The 27,724-nt window shown below is 43.6% G+C and overlaps 1 protein-coding gene across 1 annotated transcript; it reads right to left on the minus strand.

Moving 5' to 3' along the window:
- Positions 1-56: 56 nt before the first annotated feature.
- Positions 57-20,260, minus strand: LOC120806575 (inactive tyrosine-protein kinase PRAG1). The gene is made up of 6 exons (XM_040157881.1): positions 19,960-20,260; positions 15,868-16,206; positions 14,016-15,766; positions 7,197-7,342; positions 5,160-5,926; positions 57-2,772 (listed from the first exon to the last, which is right to left on the minus strand). Exons 2-6 carry the CDS (start codon positions 16,129-16,131, stop codon positions 1,612-1,614), a joined length of 4,089 nt encoding a protein of 1,362 aa, XP_040013815.1. The 5' UTR covers positions 16,132-16,206; positions 19,960-20,260; the 3' UTR covers positions 57-1,611.
- Between the last annotated feature and the right edge of the window lie 7,464 nt (positions 20,261-27,724).

Genomic DNA, 27,724 nt, shown 5'->3' on the forward strand with positions numbered 1-27,724 from the left:
ACACAAAAAAAAAAAAAATCAAAACACCGGATAATACTGTGAGAAAATATATGCACAGTTTATTGATAGATGCAAATAAGTGAGGCACACACAAAATAATTCAAATCAATAATCTATTAGTTGTGAGATCAGATCATGCTTTTTTCTCTTCCAACATTAGAAACATCAGTCATGGACATCAACCTGCATGCAGGCGGTTAAATTCTTGTCACTCTGGACTTTATTAGGAACAATTCTTTGTTTGGAGATGAAAAGCTCACAGGAGGAAAAAAAACAAACAAAACAAAACAAAAAAAATCAGCTGCTGCTGTGCCAAAAAAAAAAAAAAACATAACTAGATAAGCCACATGTGAAAATAAATGCAGAAATTCCAGTGACTACAACAGGATAACAAATTATATCATAAATATCTTTTAACTGCTGCTCATATTCATGGCTTTTTAAGACCTGCTTGGGCTCATTTTTTTTTTTCTAATATCATCTACAAATAACTGTACAAAAGTTGTTTCTAGAACATTCTGTGAAAGGCCAGTTTCACCAAGGACAAATGATCAGTAATATTTACATTTGGCTTCCGAGTCACTGTAACATATACAAAGAACAAAAGGCACTGTGACAAATGTCAAAACACTTAAATATATACTAAAAGTGAGCAAGAGGAAAAACCGGGCATCGTCCATTCAGTGGAAGCAGTCTCTGAAAATTCTTCTGTTGATCCAATTCATATTTAGCTGTGTTAGACAGCAGGGATTATCATTAATCCATCTTTTCACGATGCAGTGCTGTCTAACGGGGCCTGAGATAACACACATTTAAGGAAGGCTGCCTCGATCATTCCAACTAGTAGACCAGTGGCCGCGGAGGAACAGGCCTTGTTCTGCGGACTGGGTGAAAGAAAAGTTTGTGTCGGTCACACAGTACAGCGCTATGTGCCCATGAATAAATGTATGACGGAAAAGGTACAAAAGTGTAAGTCTTCTAGTGACCTTTTTTTTTTTTTTCCTCCCCAATCAAGATATCAGGCAAATTAAGAGTTAACTGCACATTTAGTGGGCGAAGACACAGCATTACTTTGCAAAGAATAAGGCTATGAATTATTAGCCTGTTCTCAATGGTAAAAAGTCTCAATTGATATTTAATAAATACACAAAATACAGTTGTCAGATATGAAACTTTGGTAAGTGTATTATAGAATTATGAACACTGTCCTTATTCCTCCTTTTTTAACCGATGTGTTGAACAGCGTCGCTGGCACAAAGCGATTCTTGTCTGTATATGAACGTTTTAGTGATTTTGTCCACATGTCTATGACTGTATGGCTGGGTTTTAGTTTCTTTGTCAAGTTGACGATCTGTGGCATGATACTGTTTGTGGAAAAAAAAAAAAAAAAAGGTTCAGAGTGGACGGCTCGGTCGATGCATGGCTCTCGTGCATGTAGCAGTAGCGCATGCAGGTGGGTAGGTTTCACAGTATCTCCAAAGGATCACGCCGACCCATCCATAGTGTCTAAACATTAACTCTAACATTAATGGTCTTTCTCATACACACTTTCACAAATTCACGCGTAACTTTGGCTCCACTTACACACACGTTTAACTCTAAAGTGAGCCGTTACTTTAGTGAGTAGAGCAGTTCAGCAGTATGGCAGAGAGACAGCGGGTGAGCCGAGGAAAAGTACTGGCAGCACAACCAGTCCTCCAGCTCCGCGTTCCTCTCAGGCTCCAGTGAGCGCTCAGCGAACTTCATCATCAGCAGCGCTCGTTTCACATCCAGCCAGTTGAGGAGGCCCTCGTGTCGGGATCCATCCACAAAGCCTCCTCCCGGTCCGTGTCTCTCCAGCTGATGCTCTATCAGGTCCTTCCTGGGGCCCCAGAGCAGGCTCTGCAGTATGCGCTTGGCCTCCTGGATATGGATTCGTTTGATGGGGTCAGGTTGGAGCAGGAGCTGGGCCAGCCTCTGGAGGCCAGTTGAGTAAAGGGAAACAGAGGGGATGGGAGGCAGTTCCTCGCAGCGGTAGTCTTGTTCCTTAAGTGCTGGACTCACCTCAAATGGGTTGGGTTGGTGGAGGAGCTCATAGATCAAGATGCCTGTCTGGAACTCGTCAAATTTGCGGTACTGGGCTGCTGAGACAATCTCTGGCGCTAGCCTGGCGTGGTCACGCTTGGTGCGAGGGTCCACGCTGGTCGAGGCAGTGTCCTCGGAGGAGCGCCGTTTGGCCTTGGCAAAGTTGCTGATGAGGAGCCGGGGAAGGTGGCGCTGATTGTCTACACCACTTGAACCATTACTGGTGCTGTTGTCATTGTTGGTCTGCTGGGGGAACTGGGAGGGCCTGCGATGGTGAGGCACCAGCAACAAGTTTTCTAAGCAGAGGTCGCGGTGCGTGACTCCGTGCTCCTTCAAGTGCTCCAGGCCGTTGCAGAGCTGCAGGAGGAGAAAGCAGACGCGGCGCTCGTAGACCTCTGGCTGAGATTTATGGAATGCATCCCACTCCCGAACAAAGTCAGCTGCTGTCTGCTGGGGGATCTCAGGGGTGATGACCACCACCCGCTCTCGGTCTGACTGTTGGCTCGGTGCGGACGTGGAGGGCTGAGGCAGCGATGAAGCAGGCGCAGCGCGCAGAGATACTTCGTCGGTCGGCAACATGCTCTGGGGGACACACGCAAGAAAGTGTCCACAGTCCTGCTGCAGGTTGAAGTGGGGAGGGATGCTCTGCTGCACTGACAGACCATAGAAATGGCCCTGTTTGGCCTCCATGGATGGACTCTTACAGATCTGGAGAGGTAGAAACACAAAAGGGCAGTGGGAGGAAGGAAAGGAGAAGAAAGGGACAGAGAGGGAGGAGAAAGGAATTCCACACACAGAGACAGAAAGGGAGGGGAGCCAAGAAACATAAGAAAGGAATGTTTGTTAGAGTGGCTCCAAGGTCAATGCCTATTCAGTTCCTGCTCTATTTGAAGTGAAATCGGTGTCCCTGATGCAGATTTACACTTAGTTCTCAACTGGAAAAATGTACCCACTAGTAGACTAGTTCATTACAGGACTGGACTACACTACAACAGCCTCTGTCTGTCTGTCATTCTTTTTGCAAGCTATGGGAAAATTCAAACTTCTCTGGATAAAATCTGCCATCAGAATTCTAACACAAACATGCAAATAAATCTCCTGAAATTCAAGCATGTTCTCATTGTGTGCCGGGGTCAGATTTACAAACATAATCTCGTTTTTGGGATTAACTGGGTTTAAATCTACTTTCCAGGGGGTTCAAGTTTCAGCCAGCAACACACTGGTAACATGTCAATGCAGAAGGTTACAAAAACATAATGTATAACACTAATCAATGCACTTTTCAAATTATATGATCATTAGTATTTGTGCAGGATGGTCTCAAACTAAATTATGACTATTAGGTAGTGTGTGTGTGTTTGTGTGTGTCCTTGTACTTCTATCTTTGTGAGGACCAGTCAGAGTTTTAGACCGTGGGAGTGAGGACATTTTGGCCCATTCTGGGTTTTAAGACATGGTTTTAGGGTACAGGTTAAGGGCTAGGGCTGGGGTTAGCGAATGTATTATGTCAATGAGTGTCCACTCAAAGATAGAAGAACGTACGTTTGTTGTTGTTTGTGTTTGTGTGTGTGTGTGTGTGTGTGTGTGTGTGTGTGTGTGTGTGTGTGTGTGTGTGTGTGTGTGTGTGTGTGTGTGTGTGTGTGTGTTTTGGCCTTGAGTTTGTCTGATTGTAAATCCTGCCTGGAATGTAAAGATTAATTGGGCCTTGGGATATTAAGCAAGAGCGTGGGCACACAGGCTGTGGCACAACAAATACTTGTACAAACAGCTGCTGTTTTCTACAGTATTAATGACTTTGGGACAAAGATCAGCGAGGCTAAATCACCAGCCTACTTTTTCTCAGTGGTTATTTACACTACCCTGAAGGTTTTTTTTTGCTGTAGTGGGACCATCCCATCTGTAGCCTAAAAACAAACAAGATCGCCGCCCGATTTTAATCTCCTCGTTCCATCCTCAAACGGTCAAATCCCTGCGTAAAAGAACAGTTTACGACGCCCGCTGTGCAAATGATTCCTTAAACAACAGTAAAGATGATCTTGACTGAGCCGCAACTTGCTCTCTTGACAACAACCTCGGACTGGAGAGACTAAACGCTCTTGTCACTGCAACAACCTGCCAGCCCTCGCTTGTTAACAATCCAATACTTTTTTTGTCCCGTACTCAATGTTCAAAATCAAGGCCGTCCATGAAATGATCATAGGGTTCAAGTATCAGAAACTCCAAAAGATTATTCAATCTCTTTAAAAATCAATTAAATGTTTAAAACTGTCTGAGGTATCTAGCGATGATGGTAATTCTTTTTCTCTTGACCATTAAAGTTAGAATCCTTAAGATTTTCATGAAGTCAAACCCTGTTTTTGATACTGTTTATGGTCGATTTTTTCAGCCATAGCCATTTGGTGCATTTACATTCACACAATTACTTCTCTAAATAAGAGCTGTCATTGGTAGTGGCCTAGTGCCATTCCCGTGCGGGATTCAAATTGCCTGCCTACGCAGGGATTCACGGGCAACGATTCATGTGTGTAATCCAGTGTTGCTTGACACGAGATTGTTGATATCAGCTTCACTGTTCTCTCTCCTAACATTAAAGCTGTCCAATTGGCACGGTGGCTTTAACTGTGAAGCAGTCACAGGGATCACAATGTAATTGTCACCAAGGTTAGCACTGACAGCAGTCGTTAAACAGTGGATCAGTTTTAAATATTGTGGAGAATAATTGAACAAAAAAAGGAGCAGCCACAGTGAGCTGTTCGATGAAGAGCTGCGGGCAAAAGGCTGCACATCTCCACCTCTCAGCAAAGTGAGCGGCTTTACTGTGTCCTGCTGTTGTGTGGAAAACTACTCGTGGCATGATTGGAAAGGGCTACTTATTGACTGATATCTTAATTCAAATAAAATGTGTCTGATTAGCTGCACGGGAAATAGAACGGCTGCTCTTTTGTTGTATTTCTGACAAAGTAGCAGGACTGAAATATTACAAATTATAACTTTAGGGTGTTCTGGAAGTGAACTCACTTATATCAAACACATACTTAACAAATTCACTATATAAAATACTTGTCACAAATTAGGCTCAGTATTTTAGAGCTTACCTTTACAGCGTAGGAGTTGCTGGGGTCTGAGGCGCAGGCAGCAGAGTAGTACACAGCATCTCCTGCGTTGCAGCTTGGCTTGTTAGACGTGAGCCTGAACAGAGACCAGTTGCTCTCCTCAAACCTCAGCGGGTTCTTCTGGGAGCGGGTGAAGTGATCCTCACATTTCAGAGCCAAGCGCCGTAGCGACTCTGCATACAGGCCCCCCAGTTTGGAATACACTCCCTCTCTACTGTCAATGTTACTCAGGAGGGTCTGGAGCTGCAGGCTGGAGCCCAAATTTGGTGCAGGACCCGGCTCCGAGGCGGAGAAGGGCACGCTGAGCTGAGGAGAAGAGGAGCAGGTGACACTACTTCGACAGTGGACGCCCAGACGGCCGTGAGTCTTCAGTGGCTCATCCAGTGTCCGGGACCTCGAGGGTCGACCTTGCTGGGCATGAAAACGCTCCAGAGACTCATTGGAGGAGAAAATGGGCCGTGGGTCAACAGGGCTGGACGGTAAACTGGAGCGGGAGCTAACATCCGCAGGTCGACACACATTGCTCTCTGAGCCAGTGAACGGGAGACGTGGGTAGGCTCGGACGAAGGGTCTTCCGTTCGTGCTGTCGGGAGCTGACACCGTGCGGTTGACCATTTTCTTCTCTGGGAGTGGCGGTGGCTGGTTACTTAAGCTGCTGAGGAAGGGTGGGCGAGGAGACCCCGGAGCTGAGGCCACTGGACTTCTGGGAAATGGAGAGGAACAAGACATCTGTGTAGCATCCCGAGAATCTAAGAAGAGAAGAAAAAAAAATTCTAGTAGCAGGTCTGCCAATAGGTTATTGAAAATGAAAGTAAGCGTTACATGAGCGTGGTCAAGTACAGTGTACTGCTTATATAGGGAAAAAACTTTCTGAGTACTATGAGTATTCTGACGTGTGGTAAAAAGGGAAGGAAATACTGTAGTTGACAACGACACAAAAACTGGGGCTGACACAACAAAAACTCACTATTTTATATTGTTAATAAAATCTACTGACACGTCAGCTTGGAAAATAGAAACACTAAGATACAGAAAGAGACACTGGCAGCTTTTCTTATCACTGCCTTTGTGGATTCCCACAATATATCCTTTGCTACTTTCCCATACCCGAACAGTACACGCAAACCTACATATTCCTGGGTGACGGCTGTGAATTTGATTTATTTACGTCAAACCCTCTGTCACTGCCTGCTGCGTAGCCTTAACACATACCTCGTTTCCTCAAAAGAGCTGGAAATTTCCACAGTCCAGGGTTCAAGCTCACACTCAAAACATCTTCCATCCAGTTATGATTCATTTGTCAATTAAAGACTTAAACACGGAGCTTGACATTACACTAGAGGAGACATATACTGAGATAATTGTGTGGTGCAGTCTTCAATAACTGCTTTCACAGAGGGGGAAGACCGTAAATGGAAAAAAAAAAAGTACTCTGTAGAATGCAGCCAAGCCCTTTCTGCCTCGTTATCATACTCCATAATTATCTCTTCAAACAACATTGCCCAGGAAGTTGCGGCAATTACAAGCGTCTGAGCGTCGAAGAGGTTTAAAGCTGATATGTGAAGGATGACAATAATTTCTAAACCAAGGACAGATGCAACTCATTCTGAGCTGCAGCTCAGGTTTTTACTAGAGAAGGAAACCAAGACCGGGTCAAAACAATCGGTGTATATTCACCTGGCGAAAGAGAAGAGATAAGCTTTCAGCCTGCTGCTATAAAACCTTGCAGCACTCCCTTTCCTCTTATAAGTGTTGCTGCTGAGCTTCCCTTTGGACAAAGTACATCTTCATTTTAAAACATGACAGAACAGCGTCTGAACAGCAGGACAATTAACGTCCACGGATTCCCTAGGGACTCGCATAAATTGGCACATGTATAAACTGGCATCCCAGTCTACAACATGTATCAGTTAAAACCTTGATCTCCCTGCCAAGTTTCTATTGGAGTAAATGGACCTGTACCCCCTACTGCTCTAACAAACCTGGCCAAAATGCAGTATTAGTGCGAGTGGCACTTACCAGTGTCAGCAGTCAGGTTGTCAGTAGAGGCGGTGGGTAGGCTGGCACTGCCCAGGCCCCACAGAGACGAAGTAGCGCTTTCTGCTGACCCTTGCTGGCTGCAGCGATCCAGCTCCATGTTGCTGCCACTCGTCTTGCTGGACACTCTGTAAAAAGAGGAAAACCAACAGACGCAGGGTAAGTGAATATGATGGGACAAACAGGACATAAACAAACGTGCATTCAAGCAAAACTTTATGGTCATCTTTTCTGTAGTGTAGTAGTTAATGTCTCAACTTCTCCAAAACACCAGCCCAGCCAAGTGCAGTATCCTGAGGTAGTTTGCCTGTCAGTTTGTTTTAGTGTTAGAGTATTTTTTTTGTACATCTGTTTATATGCGGAACCACTCTACTTCCCCTTGGTGTTTTCTTATCTGCACTCTGTATCTCTAATAATGTGCTCAATCTCACGGACTTTTTTTCATTTTAAATGATGAACAAGCACTGTTAGGAGTAGTTTCACTTCCTTAGTAGAGAGGGCACACTTCTTGATTCAGTGTTGACTTAACACTGCAACAAACAAGTCTTACTAAACCCCCCTTATGAGTCTGACAGTTTTGCTACATTGCATTTCCCTACATTTCCCAAAATCCCCTGGAGTTAGTTGCTTTAAAGACACAATGCAACCCTGCTGAGATACAATATGTTTACTGCTCGTTTTTTACTTTTGTGATAAAATGATTGAATTCTTAACCTGTGTCAGGCTAAAGCAAAGTGTAACAGTAGCACAAGTAGAGAGCATTGCTAAATGACTCCAGTATTGTCAAATACACATCTATCTACAGTTTGCTAATATTAGCTACCATTAGCCACAGTTAGCTACGGGAACAAGTGAAGCTGTAGCAGCAAAGCCCCTGTGTATACTGAATTCAGCAAGGGTTAATTTTATTTCCTATAAATTCAACTTTTCATTTGTAAGAGGAAGATTGTGTTATTACTTCTTTCAAAAGTTACATATTCTCACTTTCGTCAAAAACTGTTAATTTCTTTTAATTCACTAGACAGAAGCTTTGCATTCTTCTTTTCAGTTTGCCTGTCTAGCATGATGGCCACTTATACCAATGAAAACTGTGCATGAGTAGACTATCTAATCAAGGTTACCAATTAGGCTGAGTGACAGCCGTTCACTTGTCTCATTATACCCGCTAATGGCACAGGGAAACACGGCCCCATCCCATCCCTTCATCTCTCTTCCTCTCTTCCATCACAAAATGACTCCTCTATCCATTTATCCGCTGGCCCTTGACTTCAGTTCCACCATAAATCAGCAGAACAAACAGATGAGGAGGATAAAGGAGGAAGAAGGGGAGCATAGGAGGGAGACAAAGGGTTAGGTATTCTCTGTGGGCAGTTAGCTAGAGGATCCACTATCGTTTTACAGACAAAAGAGCTGTGATGAAAGGCAGTGGAAATGCTGAGGCAGAGCAGAAATGGTAATGGGTGCAGGGATTATGAGTCTATATGCATGTGTGCACCTGTGCATGTCTCACTCGAGATCTCTGAGATTTGTGTCCAAAACATGAGATTTTCTGTGGTGAAAGAATGTAATTGCCTATGTCCTGTGGGAGGATGTGAATGGCTGAATGAGCCCTCTGATTAAGGGTGTGCAAAAAAAAAAGAAAAAAAGAAGGAGCTTTTCTCTGATTAGGACTGCGTGTAATAATATACAAGAATTTAGGGGCCGTAGGTACTAAATATTCAAATGATCAATTATTCTGGCAATTTTTTTCTTGGGTAATTAAGTGATTGTTTGGTCTACAAAATGTCAGAAAATAATGAAAAACGCATATCAAAATTTCCTAGAGCCCAAGGTGACATCTTGAAATTACTGTTTCTGTTTTAGGAACAGTCTGAAACCTAAAGATATTCAGTTTATTTTAATCTCAGATAAAGGAAAGCAGAAAGACCATTAATCGCTTACCAAAATCTTTGCGATACATTTTTTTTGTTGATCAACTCATCGATTAACTGACTAACGGTTTCAGCAGTACAAGCATTTCTTATATGCAACCTGACAGTCAGTATTAAAACAAAAGGATTTTAGCCTGATATAGTATCGTATAAAATGCAAGTTACCATGACACAAAAATGCCCCATTCATCAGGATTTTCATCACTGTGCTTGAAACGCCCATTTCTAGCCTAAACATCTATTAATAAACATGTTGACTGCCAACTTCCACAGAATAGATTAAATGATTTTCTTTGCTAAAACAAAGTCTACGTGAGACATCGTGATCGCTCCGGTAAACCAGTCCGACAAGGTTTGTACTCCACAATCAGCCCGGCAACGACAGTAACCCTTATTTAGAATGTAAACAATCATGCTACAGTAAGTAACACACTGGATCTGTTGACACATATGCTATCCTGACCTGTGTGTGTGTGTGTGTGTGTGTGTGGGGTAATAATAAAGCTGTGGGAGAGGAGCTAGGGGAGTTTTTAAAAAAGGGATCAGACTGGGGTTACAGCTAACCAGCTGCAGATAACAGTGTGACAGGGTAAAATGAGACACAACCTACTCTGCAGTGTTGTTATTGTTGTGGACCAGGTTCACACAATTCGTTTCACTTCCTGACTCTTATTTAGGGAGACAAGGTACTGGGTGTTCACTCATTACATCCTTTGGGTGTGTAAATGCTCACATACACACACCTACAAACACAAGTTGGCTATTTTACGCAGAGACAAGTCAGAATCGAGAGGTGCTTATAGGGCATCAAGAGAGATGCAATGAAACACTGTAACCTGATTACACCCAGTGCATTTATAGTTCAGTTTTGTTGCGCTGAGGTGGAGTTAGGTGGGAAAGCAGGCTGACTCACGTTTTACTCAGTCTGTCGTACATAGGAGGCGGAGGTGGTGTCATGACCACCTGTACGATGTAATGCGATCCCCCCACAACAGCCATGCACCAGACACGACCTCTGTTAGGTTTTAAATGTCACGTTTTTGATGAGTCAGAGAGAAACTGATTTAAATGTACTTTGTTGTTGTATCGGACAAAATTATATTCTAAAGGTGATCCTCCCATATAAAGATTGGCAAAGGTAATATTTATTGCATGGCTTTTGTATTGTATTGCATTCTACCGCGCATGTTGTCCATCATGTTACGATACAGTACAGAGAAGAAAGACACCTATTGTTTCTTTCCCAGAGTTGTAGGATAGTTACCATGGCTATATGGTCATATAAACCAAAGATCATTAATGTTTGACACCAGTTGTTTTTATCTCTTGCAAGCTGCTCCAGCCTTGCTATCTTCTTCTCTGTCTCTTAGCTCCTTCCCTTACTCGCTGCAACCCACTTTTTTTTTTTTTTTTTTGGGCAATACATCGAATTCTACAAATTTTATTTTGTTGCTCCTCTCTCTTACACGCTTTGTCTATTGCCTATTTCACTTCTAATCCTCTACATTTTAACACTATTTTAATCTGGGTTCAGGTTGGGTTAAAATCAAAGCATAAGATAAAATGGTAGACGCAAAAGGCAAGGTGTCAAAGGAGGAGGAAATGCAGAATAAGCAAAGAGTTGACCGCATGTCCGTCACTGCACCATGCTCAGACACTTCTGGATTGTGGCTGGTAGAGATGTGAAAGTACGCCGAGGCCTCTGTCTACCTACAAAGCCACAGCAGTTTTTTATGATCTTCCTGAAACACACTCGAACTCAGGCACCACTTTCCTTTTTGTGAACAAGAACATTTCGCTTCGCAAGTCTAATGATAGATGTCTCGTCAACTTTAGCGCCTTGCTGAGGACACGTACAAAAAGCTGTTGCCATCAGGTGCCTACCTCATGCTGAAGAGGCAGAGGTCCTTGTCGGGCTCGCGTGCACAGTGTGCCCCTGGATCAGATCGGTGGCTTTCTAAAGCCCAGCCGTGTGTAGTAACGCAACCCTGGTTCCACGCGAGTCATGTGCGTATTTAAAGTCTGTCTGAGCAGGAAAAGCAACCGCTCCCATTAGATGCGCGAAATTAAAGCCCCCATGTCTCATATGCAGCATTTGGCTAATTGACCTAGTAGTTCTCTTTAGCGCAGCTTTAGGTCTGTCAGATGGCAACAAGATGCTATCTGTTCTGCTCCAGAGAAGGGATCAGGATGGCTCTGTGGAGGGAGGGGCAGCACATCTTGGAGCAGTAATTTAGAGAGCAAAAGGCAATTCACACCCAAGTCAAACCCAATGGACTTGAATCCACATGGCCGATCTATAAATTCTACTTCTATTGGTGGAAACCGACCGCCAGGCTGGGACAGTTTGGGAGTCGCCCGGGGCAACAATCTGTTCGGTATAGCCCCTCCCTTTGGCAACCTCCACTGACCAGTTGACCCGCCTTCCCTGTTAGAGAGTACTTACTCACACACTCGCGCATGACGCAGACACACGCACAAACACACACACCTCATAGGCTGACCCATCACATGATATGTAGGTTGACCTGTTCCGAGGCATCAAAGAGGGAAATTTTTGGTGTTTTCCACTGTGATCAAAGGCTGTGGGAGGCAGATTTTTCAAACCATCTGTGGCTTTTAAATGATTCAGCACATCAAAACACTGCTTCACATGGTGCATACACATGTTTTTTTGTGTTATAAATGTTCTCCTTTCACTCCCCACAAAAGACTCATTTTTCCGTTAATAATAAAACTTCTTATGACGTTTTGGTTGCTTTGCAGACAATATTTAGATTTTGTTTTCCTGCAGCGCTTTGCCATCGAATTTCCAGTACATGCCTGGTGCCCAGGGACACTTGTTGATTAAACACACTAAACCCGCTGATAAACTTGGAACACCAGAAAGCCACAACTGTCGCTGGCTGGCTTGAGGCATGTTCCCACATGTGTCTCAACAAGGTGTATTTTTATCAGCGCAGAATGTTGGCAATGTCATAACAGGAGAGATGGGTCCTTCCTAGAATTACCACAAACATAAGGGCGCTTGAAATGTGATCAGCAATCTGTGTTTTTGATAGTAAAAAAGTCCCACTTAGCTTTTGCTGACTCTAGCCGCTCAAGATAGTACAACATCTGCTTGTCTTGAGGAAGTGTGGAACACCTCATCATGCCAGCCCAGACAAAGCGAAGTTTATTCTGAGGAGATCCTTTCATGCTTTAATAATTGCAACACAAGGCCTCTTCTCTGCTTCTACTTTGGTCAGCTGACTCAGACAGTATGTGTATTCTTAGCCTCCTGCAGACTCAGGTTAAAGCACGTATGCAAATGTTACCACTAACAAATGGCTGTGTAGGCTAGAAGTCTTGTGTAGACTGGGTGACGGTGACAGTTAGTTGGTTACTAAGCCTTAAAAGTAACCATTACAGCAGCAGCGTGTGAACAGACGTGCCACCAGTGTAAATATGAAAATTATTTTGCCCAAAGAGCCATCTGAACACCTGCTAATGACAGCTCTGTCCCTGTATGACAATATCAATGGAACAAGGCCTGGGGTTTTTTTTTTTTGTTTTTTTACAGTTCTTTCTATTGTGCTCTAGCCAAAACAAATTTACAGTAATTCGACACACAAGGGGGCTATTTAAAAGACCCATTTTGCGTGTTAATTAGAATTGAAAAAGTCACATTACTAGCATGAATAGAACAAGGCATGCATTGAGGAATATGCCTCAACAGTTTGAATGATCACAAGGCGCTAGAATGGAGGCTGATTCAAGGCTGAATAATGATGCAGTGAAAGGAGAAGGCACAGTAAGATTCACACAAATGCCTGCAGTAAGATGCATGTATGCACTGTCACAGGCAATACACCATAGCTTATATTCCCTAAGCAGCACCAACATTACAATTATAATTTTTTTTATATCTAACTATCTATCTATATCTATATCTTTATATACCTATATCCATATATCTATACACACATACACATATATACTATCAGAGAGCAAAATGCATGTATGCTTTTAGACTAAGTGCGTCGTGTAAGTGCTAAATTATGTAATATTACGAAACCAGTGTCATGGCTGAATTAGAGTACCATTAATTCTCATGCAGGTCATAGGTAGGAAACCCGAGGACAGGCACGCAAGTATGTGCTATAATGGGAAGTTCAAGTTTGAAAAATGCATAGTATTTATCTTACATTAAGTGTATAGTATTCTGGTGTGTAATTCATTTTTTTCTTTTACATTGCTGCCTTTCTGTAAACAATATTTAAGACCAACTCTTCCTCAAGATGACTGCTGTGTTTTCTGTGCTCTGCCCTTATTTAGCATAAACAGTATTATGAGAAATGTATAATAGTTAGGAAATTACGTATAAATAGAAGATTTTGCACGGCTGAACGTTTTCAGCTCCAATAAACAAAACAGAATTTAGCATTAAGCATTTAAAAAGTTAAAAACTTCAACTTGAGGAAGCTGAATGACAGTGAGATGTGATTAATAATTGCTTAATCATGTAAGTCCTTTTTCTAGAGAAAATGTATGTCATTGCATGTTCACAGCTTCCCCATATTAAATAACTGCTAACTGCTTCATATATTTTAACTGAATAACTTGATCTTTTGTCTCTATTGATCCAATTGTCAATGTAGCATCATAACACATTTGGCTCTGCTAAATTCAGCATTTTGTCATTACTAATGACATTTCACTGACAACATGATTAACTGAAAAAGATTGATCACTAATGAAAATAAACATTTATTTTTCTGATATTTATTAAACGTAGTCCTCCTCAGATACCGCACTCGTGTTCTAACCTAGTTGGGGGGTAAAAATCAAATGTTTAAATGCCTAACAAAAAGTTCCTTGTTATTCTTACCTGTGCAGTTTCTTAGGTGGGGGAGGTGGTGGATTGGCCCCATTGTTGGCAGTTCCCTTCCCTGCTGCCGGCAGCTCTGATGAGCTGCCATGCAACGGTTGCTTGGCCGGCATGCTCCCGTTATGCTTGCCTTCCTCCTCTGCACCGGTGCCCTCAGTCTCCCCCTGACAGGCACCATTGTTGGGGGCAGCCGGGGGGGCCGTGCCTGGCTCTGTCATCGGAGGGGGGCTGTTGTGGGCCTTCCAGTCCCTGGCCTCCTTCCAGACAGCAGCATCATTGACCAGGCCTGTCACCCGAGAGGTTGTCCCCAGATTAGCAGCCAGCTTCTTCTTCTCCCCCTCTTTCCGCTCTCTCTCTTCATCCTCCTCTTCCTCCTCAATGCAGCAGTTCCAGCCAGAACTGTGGTGGTGGGGCTTGTGCCAGCGTTCGGATGCTGCACTGTGTTGCTCTGTATGGACCTTGAAGTGGCCCTCTCTAGCAGAGACAAGGAAAAGCATGGGGAGTTCAGGGAGAGGGACGGGAGATGAGATGGACGGTGATAGGCTGGAGGTGCCGAGTTTGGGGAGTTCAGGAAGAGGGACTGGAGAAGACATGGATGATGAGAGGCTAGAAGTGCCCAGTTTGGGGGAGCGGTTGTTCCTCTTTGGGGGAATAGGTGGGCTAGACTGAGGCTTGGGGTGGAGAGTGGGGGTGAGGCTGGCTTCCGTGGCCAAAGAGGGTGCACTGAGGCTGGGACTGGGCCAGCGGAAGGCTGGGCTGCTGGGATCTTTACGTGCTGTGGGGCTGAAGTGGCACTGTGTGCTGACGGCTGAATCTGGGCTGCTCAGGTAGAAAGTCCTGTTGTTCTCCTCTGTGTGAGCAGCCATTACAGTGATGGTGGCCCGTTGACTCTCTCCTGAAAGCTCAAGCTCAGAGCAGGACGAGTTCTTACTCTGGTTTGGGGACTCAGGGTGGGACTGCAGTCCATTTCCTTGCAGCTTGTGCTTTTTCTTGGTGCTCTCTGCATAAATGGGTTCTGAGTCTTGCTGTCCACTGGGAGAGTTGGGAGCTGACTGTGGGCTACCCATGAATGGTGGAGTTTGAGGGCTCCCTGACCTGAGTAGTCTTCCTCCTGACCCCTCTGCCCCAGGAAGTGAATCTGTACTACTACGATAAGAACAAGAGGAGTCCGATAGGCTGGGCTGTTTTGACAGGACGGGAACAGAGTGGAGGGCTGGAGGAGGGCTCTGTCTAGGGGTTTCCACATTTAAGTTTGTGGTGGGGAAAGTGGTAGAAGTGCTGGAAGTCTTAGTGGTAACAGTAGCACTGCTTGTACCATTGTTACGAACTGTGGCAGGACTGGAAGGGACAATATCCATTGATGAAGGTATGTCCACAGATACCTGATGGGCTTCCTGATAATTTGCCTTGGTAGTCATGCCACTTCCATTATAAGTGCTCTTGGTTCTAATCGAAGTTGTACTACTCTGCTGCCTTCGGGTGTCTACATTGGCATTTTTCTTTAAACTCGGAGAACCTCTACCCTCCTCTTGGGTGACAAAGATATTGCCAATAATCATGGAGTCTTTGGGCAGGATATTGGGGGACAAAGGGGCAAAAGAAAAGGAGTTGTTGTAGTCCATCTTGGTTTCAGGGCTCTGAAGAACCCCATCTCTATGGGACTTGTTGCAGCCATTGCTATCAATAAAAAGAGATGACAGGTCCAAGAGCTTCTTCAGGCCCAAATGCTCAACTGGGCTCTTCGTGTTCTCCTGTCACATAAACATAAGCACATATTAAAAACAGATACAGATATCCAGACAGAAAGAAACAATACGGTTTGATATAGGAAAGAGACATTTAAGAAATTCACCTGCTCTATGTTCATGTTGACATCAGTCGACTCGTTGGTGTCAAGGCTCATCATAGTGGGTTTGACAGCGATGGTAGGCTTGCTGTAGGGTGAGGGCGTTGTTACTCCAGCTTCTTCATCGCCTCCCAGGCTGCTCTTCAAACAAGCGGCTGGCAGGCTGCCATCCAGGCCGCCGACAGTCTTGTGTGCACTAAGCGGGTGGAAGCAGTTCTTACAAGAGCCGGGTTTCCACACGTGTTCTGCAAAGTCACTGCACGCTGACATCTTTGGTTTACTAAATCAGGTTTGGTCAGAAGTGGCTTTGGAAGGATCTGGCAGACATGGGATGAGCTCTCATGGCTGGGCCACGGAAGGTTGCAACGTCGCAAGATGTTGATCACAAGGCAGCATGCAAAGGAGAGAAAGATGAGAAGAGCAGAATGAGTTACATCCTTAAAAGAATAAAGTCCTTAATTGTATTTAATTATTTATTGCCCATAGGTTGTATCATGATTAAGATACAACATAGGAAAACTGCTTGTATTACATAAAAACTATGACTACTCTAAAGTGCCCCATCTATCATTTCTTCTTCCACACTTTACAAATAACATAACTTTTTTGATTTTCAAAGCATCAAACTGTTCGAGAATGTCATAAAATTCTGTGTTGTCACTATTCATTCAGTCATTGCAGGCTTCTGACTGTTTAGTACCACAGCAATCCCTGTCCTCGTGTTACCTTGTGTAAAAATGATTTCAAATAGTTCAAACAATGATGTATACAGATTTTTAATCTGGAAAAAAACAGCGGCGGTATCGGATCTGTACTCGATAGGTACCCTGATTTGAGCTATCTGTATCAAGAGAGAAAAAGTTGGATTGGTGCATCCCTAATTTTTTGCCTTTATTTTTTTTTAGCTGAGATATATGATTTTGGTTTTATATAAGATACTTTGTCTACTTTGTCTTTTTAAAAACCTGCAAAGTTAAAAAAAAAAAAAAAAAAAAAAAAAAAAAAAAGTGAAACATCTACTGGAAATTGTAAAGGCAGTGAAGGGGGAGTCCAAGCTGACAAGTGTCGCTGACCTCATAGAAGACCTCCATTAGGATTTAAGTGTCATCCGTGGATGTAACTTTAGAAGGGCCAGTGTGTGCTGCGCTACTTGTTCCCATGGCCTCCTAAATTAGAGGGTATGTGGTTTCTGTTCACCCAAAGGGCCTGCCGGTGTGAGCCTAGCGACATAAAAGCCCTCCGGAGTCCTCTGCAGCCCCCGACACGCTAGAATAGAAGGATGAGCCTCAAGCATCCCGGAGGTCGGAATGTCTGGAATGTCTTAAGTCTCACCAGGATGAATCTCACACCCACGACAAACTCCCTTCCCCCTTCCACACACACACACACACACACACACACACACACACCCCACTCCACATGTGTGCCCCCCTCCTCTCACAAACAAACTGACCCACACACACCTCCTTCCCCTGCCTCTCTTGGTCCTGTTTAACTGGACTGACAGTGAGAAGATCAACAACATTTCAAAGAGATCGTTTGTTTCCTTGCATCTGGGGTCCCCTCTTTATGTTCTTTACACAGCTTTAATTGCCTCTCAACAAGGTGCTGCAATGACACAAAGCAACATTAGCTCACTATCCAGACTCATTATCTGGAAAAAAGAAACAAAAAAAACTGACGAAAGCAAATACTCCCCAAAGACAATGAGAAAGGGTCTATATTTGAACTCAGACACCCTTAATATTAATGTTATATTACGCATTCATTTAGCCACAGTGATTCTTGATTTCTAAATCTTACATTTGCTTATTGACTAAAAATGATCAGAACAAAAAATGAGGAGTGCTCTCTAAGGAATGATAATTGTGTTAGGACCGCTGGTAATTCATGGCTCCAGTATAACATCCCTCCAGTATAACTATAGGAAAGAGGAGTTTTCCTGTTGATAAAGATAATGCATGTTTATACTTTTCTTTGTTCTGTCTGACTCAGTTTGGGCAGGAAAGCAACCGCTAGCCCACTGTTTGTTTAACCAATCCTGCGACAACAGAGGAAACTGAGTCTTGCCTAACATCTTATGGCGTTTTGCGTGAGTCATATGAAGCGGTGACTGATCGGAGATACACAGAACATTGGGCTACTGGGCCTGCCGCTCAAGAGAACAGGCTGCCAGCCGAGAACGTGTCTGAGGGGTTTTCTGGGACCATCGGGCAACAACAAAGCATAGACAGACACTGGCGTGGTAAGTTTATTAAGTTACTGAACTGAGACAGTTTAGTCTCTGATGTTCCACTTTCCCTTCGGGAAATCCCTGACAAAAACAAAAGGAGGACGTGAGGGAGGTTCAACTGAGATGTCCAACATTTTTGCACTCAGTCTGTATTCTCCGGACGCGACTGAGGCGCATCTCAGACTGCACCTCAGTTTAGGTTATTCTAGCTCTTGTTGACATGTTCAGCCCTGCTTGTTTGAACAGCGATAGACCCTACTGTCTACATTCCCCACACCTTCTCAAGCTCAAGGTCCAATATTTCTCACTTCCTCTTGTAAAAGCGCACACACACACACACACACACACAGAGAACCAACAGCAGTTCAGCCATATGACAAAGTTCAAGCCCTGCTTTCAATAATAAAACACAGACTATGATAAATCTCTCAGGAGCGTGTTAGGAGTCAGGGAGCTACAAAAATAAGATGAGCGCAACGAAAAACGAGGGTGGATGTTGGTCTGGTGTGGAGTTTATGGCTTTGGGTCACCTAATAAAGACATTATGAACTTTTGAAGTCACAACCCTCGTGTCCCTATGACCGTTGTACATATACACAGTTGCGTGGCCACTAGATGTCTCAAAAACACATGCTGAGGAATTAAAAATCCACTACCCTAATCTGAGGGACCGAACATTAGGCTATATCCTCGGACTGGAAGCTGAAACTGTGAGGCTGCTTGCCTTGAAAAAAAATAAAAAATAAAAAAACTAGGCTAGGCTTGCTCTGAGCAGTCAGGATGCGATGGTGGGGATTGGATGGCAACAGTTTAAACAGCCCACGGATACGAGGAGTCATTAAGTTTAAGGTTGGAGGGCCCATCAACACCCAACAGCTGCTAAAGCTGCACTTTGTCTGGATCCTTCTGCTGGAGCAGGCAACCAGCAGCGGCGGCAGCAGACACATGTGAACCCCCCCCCCACACACACACACACACACCCACCACCACCCACACCCACCAACACACCGGCAGACACGCTACAACTGAGACGACAACCATCAAATGGTTATTATTGAAGGGTTACTGTAACATAACACACCGCACTGTCTCGCCGGCTGCTGTCCATCCTAAGTGCCTGGCCACGGCAAAACTACCCCCCCACCCCACAGATTTCCTCGAACGAGGCGCCCACGGAAAAACAGCCCCGGTCACAGTCCGGAGACCGAGGCAAGCCACGGTCCACAACGCGCTCCGGTAGCCAGGTCACACCGGTGTTGTGGTCTTCGGCGAGCAACGTCCGTCAAGCCTGAATCACTCTCACGGCCCATTCATCCACGGGCGCACAACCTGGTTTGTTTTTTTTTTTTTTGTCGATACTCGCTGGGAATTTCCGCCAAAACTTGTGACCCCCTTGACAAATACCCCAGAACTTCCACCTTGAGACATTTATTTGAATGTTTCGTTAGCACCCGCTTGGACGGACGCTGGGCAATAAGCTGAGCACCCCACGTGTTTCGGTTTGAGCCTCCGGTTTTTGGTTTTTAAGATTTGTTCACTGAAGATTTGGCTGAACAACACTTCCTGCCAAATTTGGTCTACGATCGGTTATTGTAGTTAATTTAAAAAAAAAAAAACAACAACCTATATGTCCTATTAATTTGTGGAAAACTGGAAATATGGCTATATTGTGATAACCTTCAGTAACACAACACATAAATAGATTTTGGTTTTGTTTTTTTTATCGCTGCAACAACTTGGCTCAACCTGTATCACTGAACCGATAACAGAGGTGTATCTGGAGAAGAAAAAAGAAAAACGCCTGCTACAATGAAACCATGCTGAAGTAGCCAAGGTTATCTACTGCCTGCTGACCGACTGCTTACCTGCTGTGACTTTCTCTTCCCTGGCAACACAAAAGGTCTCCAAAAAATTAAATAAATAAAAATAATAACAACACAACTGTATCGGAGCTTCTCTTTCCGATTCCCGCATGAACCGATATCCCTCTGTCTTCGCTTATCCCACATGCGACAGGTTAATGACCCAGGAGACCGTGTGCTGCCGCTGCTGCTGCTGCTGCTGCAGGCTGGTTTCGGCTCCAGCCGGGCACACCGCCGCCGCCACTGCTGCCGCTGCTGCCGCTGCTGCTGGTGGTGGTGGTGGTGCTGGTGCTGCCGGTGTTGTAGGACTGTGCAGCGATGGAGTGGCTGAGGCGGAGCAGGAGTCCTCTGCAGCAAGCATGGGGAGAGCGCAAGGAGGTGGGAGGAGCTCCTCACCAACCATGCAACCTGGCCATTAGCCACACTCGCAGATTTTCATCAAGGCTTTTGTCCTACGAGCTGTCACAAGGATGTTTCTCATTGTAAATACACAGCCCAGCGTTCGGGTTGTCAGTGGATTTGCAGCAAACTACACATGACAGGTTTTTCAAGTGCTGTAAATCCCCCAGTATTTTAAAGTTGCAGCTTAATGCTACAAAGGATACAAGGTCTCACAAAAAGAAAGAAACCACTTTTTGGTTAAAAATCCACTGGGCTATGCTGGGTTTTTTTTTCTGCAAGCCATCTGACTTGGTCGGAGGCTCTTTGATGTGGGGAAGGTGTATGCATACCAGCGTCCCTTCCCTCCTGATACCCCCCTGGTCTGCTCCTGCCTCTGTTCATCACGGCTGGGGTGACAGAGCGATAGAAAAACACTGCCGGCTGCTGCTCAGCCAGGCCGGACCCCTGCTGGTTTCCATTACAGGCAGCAAAAGGAGAGGCAAAGCTCACAGAGTGACAAACACAGCCGCTGTGTTGGATGGAGGCAGTCATCCGTAGAGATTAACCTTTTAACTTAGCATGTCCTCTCATGTCTTAGTGAGAAATGACACTCAAACAAGGTATTATCTGTTGGCCTTTTGACTTATTTAAACAGAGCCACCAAAACACCTTCAGATTCTGCTGTAGTCTGTGTCCTGCTCTGCTCTTTTTAGTGTGTCATAAGGAGGCCATGAAGAGAGTCCTCGAAGCGATGGGGGAAAATGGCAGAGATAACACAGCTCTAGATCTCTTAACCCCCCAAATCAGGTAGCCCCTTTCCTCCACTCTGAGCATCCCATTGATAGGGTCCACTTCCTGTGAAGGCGACATCCATGCACGTGACTCAATTGGACACAGAACCCGCCGGTTTCCTGAACCTCATGCGAGGATTTATTGCAGAGCTGAGACAATCAGCATAAGTGGCACAACGGAGACTGGATCCTGGAAAAGTGATATCTTTTACAAGACCACCTGTTGAATTTGGAGAGCGTCACAGTCCTCTCAAGATGATTAAGAGTATGTTGCATTGAATCTATTTTTGGCAATGCAGAGCATGTAATACTTCTGCTAATGGGGTAATACACATAGCTTGTGCTTTGCATATAAATATTGGAGGGAAGCTTCTAGACACATTTTGCTATTTAGACTTATTATTTGGTCTTACATTAAATTCTTGCAGAAATTCGCATATCCTGCCGTAGTATTATTGTGTATGTGTGCTAGGAATCTTCTTGTTAACCGTGTGTGGTGTCAGTCTGCAAACCCCTCAGGAAAGGCTGTCATATGAAACTGTTATCCATGACAAGATAAATCTTCTGTCACAAGAGGCCGAGATTTTTGGGCTGAGATGTTGTGGGAACATCCAAATTAGAGGAGCGCGGCAGAGGGGGTGGAATCCCTTATAAACAGTGCAGTATTAGAAGACATTTTCCCACATAGTTTCTTTAGTTGAAAAAAAAAAAAGTGAAAAGTGTGGGGGGAAATAATTTTATTTGGCTAGATTCTTCCGTGAGTCACATGTTAAATGCACCAAACCACATTATATCTATAAATTATTACTGATAAATTAAATATGCCATTAGTGTGCACATATTGTATGCTTTGTACACTTGCGCAGTTCTTGCTTGTGTTGGCATGAGGTTGAAATTGTCTGTGTACGCTCTGTCCCATAAAAGATTTGGAATTGCTCATCTTTCATAACGCTCCCTTAAATTATGAAGGGGAGACAGAGCAGCTTAATGTTCAACCAGCTGCCTCAACATGCACACTGTTGAATTAGCAGTTTGTTGACATGCTGCAGGCTGCTGTGAGTGTGTGTGTGTGTGTGTGTGTGTGTGTATGAGTGAGGAAGAGAGGGAGAGAGACTGGGATAGACGCAACCTCTTTGCACACTGCAACATGGGGAGAGGAGCCAATCATAAACTGCCCAGGTCCTGGCCTCGGATACAGCGTCAGGATGCTGAGATAGGAGCAGCACTCTTGACCGGTCCACATGATGTGTGTTGTTTGCATCTCTCTTCGTACCCCTGCTCCTCTGCGCCATGATCCCTATCACCCAAGTACAGAATCAGTGAAAAAAACAGAATATTTAATACCTGATAATATAAACTGATCCAGGTTTGACTAGAAAGATGGATTTAGGCTCCACATGCCTACATCCACGTGTCCACTGCTTTGCCAGTGTTCAGACTGCTGTACCTGCTCTCTTTTCTTTCCTCAGCTTGAATGAATTATTAAAGGGGACAATCGTCTCAAATTAAATTCAGTGAGAAGACAAGTGGGTTTTAATGCAAAGTAGCAAAAAAAAACCCGACTTCTTCTGATGACTGAAGGCATAACTCAGGTCAGATAAGACCCATACTATCTCTCCCTCAGAGGCTACTGTCAGTCATGATAAGTAGGGTAATATCAGAGTGCTGGGAATGGTTCTCAGTAGAGGCTCAGCAGAGTGACTATCTCAGAGTTAGAGTGAAACCGCCTATTATTTAGAAGGGTGGTCAGTCCTCTTAAAGCTTGCATTGGACAGATGTACTGCAAACTACTTGCCGCAAACTTGTCCTTAAGACTAATGCCATTGCTGTCACGTGTTCGTCCCTGAAACAGAGAACCGCCAAAAACTGTATTTACAGTCTTTTGCTATCTCATGCTTCAATTTCAGTCGCCTTCCCGAACTTCACACCTTCTCTCGGCAGCCTTATTTACATTTTCAAATCTCTAGGATTTGTTTGGTACGCCTTTTGGTTTTCTAATTACTGAACTCCCTCTTCCCCGGCTTCCCCATAATGAGAGCTTGGACATGTTCATTTGTCCAACAAGCTTTCTCCTTTGTTCTCCTTTTTTTTTTTTGAAAGTATTGATTGTCCCGGCCGATACAGATGCAGTAGTGAAGTGGTGGTTACTGTTGTGTTTATTTGTAGTCGTCTTTGCTGCGATATGACGACACGTCCGCTTGATCAGTCACGACCCACGTCAGTGAAACCTGCAACCCGAAAGTTCCTGGAAGACGCGTTCAGCATCACCTCTCCTAAGCAGTACTGAAAGTAACTCCCCAAACTGGGTGGAGAACTTTGGAAACATAAGCAGAACCTGTAACAATGGCTATACATTGTATTTAGTTGAGCTTCTGCTGTGATTGTCACACACATGAACACTTATTGCAAAATAGTGTTATTTTAAGCTTTATTTTTACATGACAAATATATTTTTTATGATACTACTACAACTATTTCACTTCCTTTAATTACATCCTTATGTGAACTTATTGAGTTTTTTGGGTTTTTTTTCATTTTACATGAGCATTTTTCTCCCAGTAGTAGTGGATGGAAGCATGTAAAATGTCTATGTGAGTGGGAACTGTTGTTAAATTTGAAGCCTCTTCACATTGCATGAGCTCTTTCCCAAAAGGAGAAGTTCAGAGTTTTTGCCCTCTCACACTGTTTGTTTGGGCTAATTGACAAACCAGGTATTGAGCTGCTCAGGTTTCTGTCTGTTTTCTGTGTGTCACTTCCCGTTACCACAGGAGGCCCCATAAAAGATTCCTGTCATGACACCAAAAGGTCTTTGTTTGCATTTGGACTGCATGTGAAGAATCCTCTTCAGTCGAAAACTGGAGACATTAGACCTCCCATTTGAAACTCAATGCTTCTCTCTGATTCCCCTCCCCTGAAAATTAAAAAAAAAAAAAAAAAAAAAAAACTCAATTTAAGGCTAAAGTGAAATTTGAACATTTTCAACAGGTGCTTGAAATGGAAGATGAAAGAACGAAGGAAGTTCTGTTTGGAGGCCGCCTGTTTACTGGTCGTCGGAAACACTACAAAGAGCAAGAGCGTCTGAATGTTCACCAGCTCCCTCAGGACACACTTTCTTCTCCGCAGGTCGTCCCTCTTAAACCTGAACATTCAAAGGTAACCCCCTCGTGTAACTGTATGCCTCTGAGAGCCAGGCACCAGGAATTAATTGTGTGTGTCTGTGTCTGTGTCTGTGTCTCTCTGTGTGTGTGTGTGTGTGTGTGTGTGTGTGTGTGTGTGTGTGTGTGTGTGTGTGTGTGTGTGTGTGTGTGTGTGTGTGTGTGTGTGTGTGTGTGTGTGTGTGTGCGTGTAAAAGGGAGGGGTGGGTGTCAGATTTAGTGCGTTTTCCCCTCTAGGTTGCCATGGCAGTCGTGTAGAGGAGTTGGTGTAGTTAGGAATGCAAAGATAACGCAAGGCTGAGCCGCACCTCACACACACACACGCGCGCACACACACACACACACACGTACACAACCATGTGCACACACAAACAGAAGTCAAACAATACACACAATCCCACCCTGTATACTTTCTATCACCTACACAGTCTCCGATGACGATATTTTTCCGCTGCCTCCATCATTGCATTCCTGTACCTGTCCCCACAGGCTTACCCTCTGATTATGAAACACACACAAAACACGGAGACAGTTTCTTTCACCATCAACACGTTAATTTACCCAGATTACTCATAATAGTATAAGACACGGTATATCTCAGTTTGATCATGAACTATCTCATTTCAAAACTCTGCGTTGGTACTTAGATTTCCATGTTACACAGCTATACTTACATACAAGCAATAATGCAAGACAAGTTATCTAAATATAAAATAAACAGTAGATGAGGTAGAGGCAATCCATTATTTACTATTTCCACTATTGCATTCTTGCACTCATATCACTTGGTAAAAAAACAAAACAAAACAGTTTGTGTGTAAATCCCCCTCCAATTTTTAAAACCCGCTCGTTGACCATAGTTAGGAGTTAACCGTCATATAGTGTGAAGAATAAGTAGCGTTGCTATAGCAATAATACTCGAGCTATAATAGAGGGTTTCAAGTTAAAAGTCCTGTTTATTTTCTTTAAAGGTCATTATACATTCTTTACTCTGACTGTTGGAGAAAATAAACACTTTCAAAGCTTGGAAGACACGAAACTTATAAGTACAAAAAAATAACAACTGCGTCAGAAAATAAACAGTTTGTTGATAAGAAGTCAAAGGTTCACGCTTGTGTACACGAACATATGAAGAGAAGAATTAAGTATGAGACTCCCAGGGAGGATTTTGGGGACAAAAATAACATAGGAAGAATAGTTCAGCATTTTGGCAAATTCACTTATTCCCTTGTCCTACAGAGAGTTAGATGAGTGGATCAGCACCACTCTCATGTCAGTGCTTTCAGTAAGGCATTAGAGCCAGGAGGTGATTAGCTCAGCTTGGTCAACAGGCTACTGAGCACAGTGACTCCGTTTGCCAAGAAATAGTTGGGCTACAGCAGGTAACTTCCGATAAAACCACAGATTGTCATTTTTACATTTACGTGTCAGAAAAAAATCTTTATGTTAACCTACAGTCTAAGATAATTGTCTCCTGGCTCAAGCTCTGTATTTAATGGACGGACATGACATCGGTATTGTTCTTCTCATCTAACTCTCAATAAAAAACTATATTTAAAAAAAAGTCTAACAATTCCTTTAAAGCACAGGATTTGCAGGATGCTGGTTATATATTCAGCAGTTTAAATCACTTCTTTTTGGATGAATTCAGCAGCTTTAGCTTGGCATGTCGTTCGCACTTCAACAACGGAGCATTGTGACTTTGTTGCAGCTTTGATTGGCTCCTCTTACTAGCTTCTACACAGCAAAGGGTGGCAGAGGCTTATGGGTATCGTAGTATTTACAGCCATACTATTATACATATGTCTCTACGTTGAGGAGCACAGCGGATATCAATAAAAGAAAAATCCTAAATGATAATTAACAGCGAGGGAAAATACCCCCTCCCAATTTGCTGTTGATTGTTCTAATGGAAACCTGCCAGCCAATTACAATCTTTTCTGTAGCCACGGTATAAAACTAAATTATTTACTGGATAAATCTACACAGGATGACAACAACAAAAATTAAACAGGTTTTATGTTTATTCCAGCAAAAGTGTCCAGTCAAAATCCTATGACAGTCCACGGAGTCAAAGATGATGAATTTTTTGCTATCAGGCAGACATGTTTGACGGGCAGTGACACAGAGACATACCAGCTTGTCAATTTGTGACTGGTTGTTCATCTGGCTCACACACAGGATGCACTAATACCTGTTTGCTCACGGATTGGGCTGTTGCCCTGTACACATAAACACAAATGCGAATTAGTGTAGTTAGTGTAGTCGTGTAGTTTTCACAGACACACACACACACACACACACACACACACACACACACACACACACACACACACACACACACACACACACACACACACACACACACACACATGCCAATGCCAATACACACACATAGAGCCATCTGCCAGATGCATTTGCTGTCTACAGATGCCCAGGTCAGACCAGGCCTCAGCTATCATAGCAGGACACCAGGAGTGTGAGAGTTCATGGGTTCATAGGGGGGCTCAGATAATTTTAACAAGTCGCTCTCCCTCTCTCTCTCTCTCTCTCTGTTTCTCTCCGTCTCACACATACGAGCACACACATAACTGTAGGAGCTTCTATTTAGCTGTATTGTTTAGGGTTAAACACCTGTCAAATGCCTCTGGCTGAGCTTTGCCACAAAGTTTTTGCTCCAAATTGAATCTAACACAAACCTTTCAAAACCAAACCACAAATCCCAGAGAGAATCATACTGTACTTTGTTTTATCTATGGCTGCCGCCTGTGTTAGATCTAATATACGGTAAGATTTGCAGAAAAAGTGTAATAATTGAAAAGAAAAACAAAGTTGACGAGACCTATTTCTACTGTGCCTTAGCGGTACAGTAGAAATAGGTTCAGGGCTGAAATGGATTAGATAACTGAAAGAAATCATGAGCTTTGCCATGTTGTCAGGTTTCTGTTAGAATAAACCTCTGAATCTCCTTATTGCAATATATAATAATAACTATATACAATTGCAACATAGAGTGAAAAATATAAGAACTATATAATGTCTGCTGCCAGTGTAGATCAAAATGCAAACTACACTCAATAGCTTCAATCAGTAAAAAAATGTATTAATTTCATTCCATTTGGGACTTATTGACTTTTGACCATGTTTCTGGACTGTCTGTATCCCTTTTTCTTTTTTTTCTTTTTTTTGCTGAAACACCTGCTTCACAACTGAGTCAGATCTCATTGCAAGACTTGCCGCCAGCCCTTTTCTGTCTCCCTGAGCGAAGGCCAAGTCATCAGACCCCCCTACGTTAGTAGTAAGGACACCACCAGCTCCAGCCTGTGAAATTCTTTATAAGATGAGTCAGGTTGATTTCTACAGCTTCATCACAAAAATCTGGTGCAATGCACGGTAAACAGAACACAAAAGAAAGCACAAGGAAGCAAAGAGAAACCACAA

Source organism: Xiphias gladius, chromosome 20 (assembly GCF_016859285.1).
Source record: "Xiphias gladius isolate SHS-SW01 ecotype Sanya breed wild chromosome 20, ASM1685928v1, whole genome shotgun sequence".
Lineage (NCBI taxonomy): Eukaryota > Metazoa > Chordata > Actinopteri > Istiophoriformes > Xiphiidae > Xiphias > Xiphias gladius.

Coding starts and splice junctions, on each gene's coding strand:
- LOC120806575 (XM_040157881.1), bottom strand. CDS start 16,131: ATGTCAGCGTGCAGTGACTTTGCAGAACACGTGTGGAAACCCGGCTCT. Junction 15,767..15,867: donor TCAACATGAACATAGAGCAG/GTGAATTTCTTA, acceptor TTTATGTGACAG/GAGAACACGAAGAGCCCAGT. Junction 2,773..5,159: donor GCAACTCCTACGCTGTAAAG/GTAAGCTCTAAA, acceptor CTACCTCTCCAG/ATCTGTAAGAGTCCATCCAT.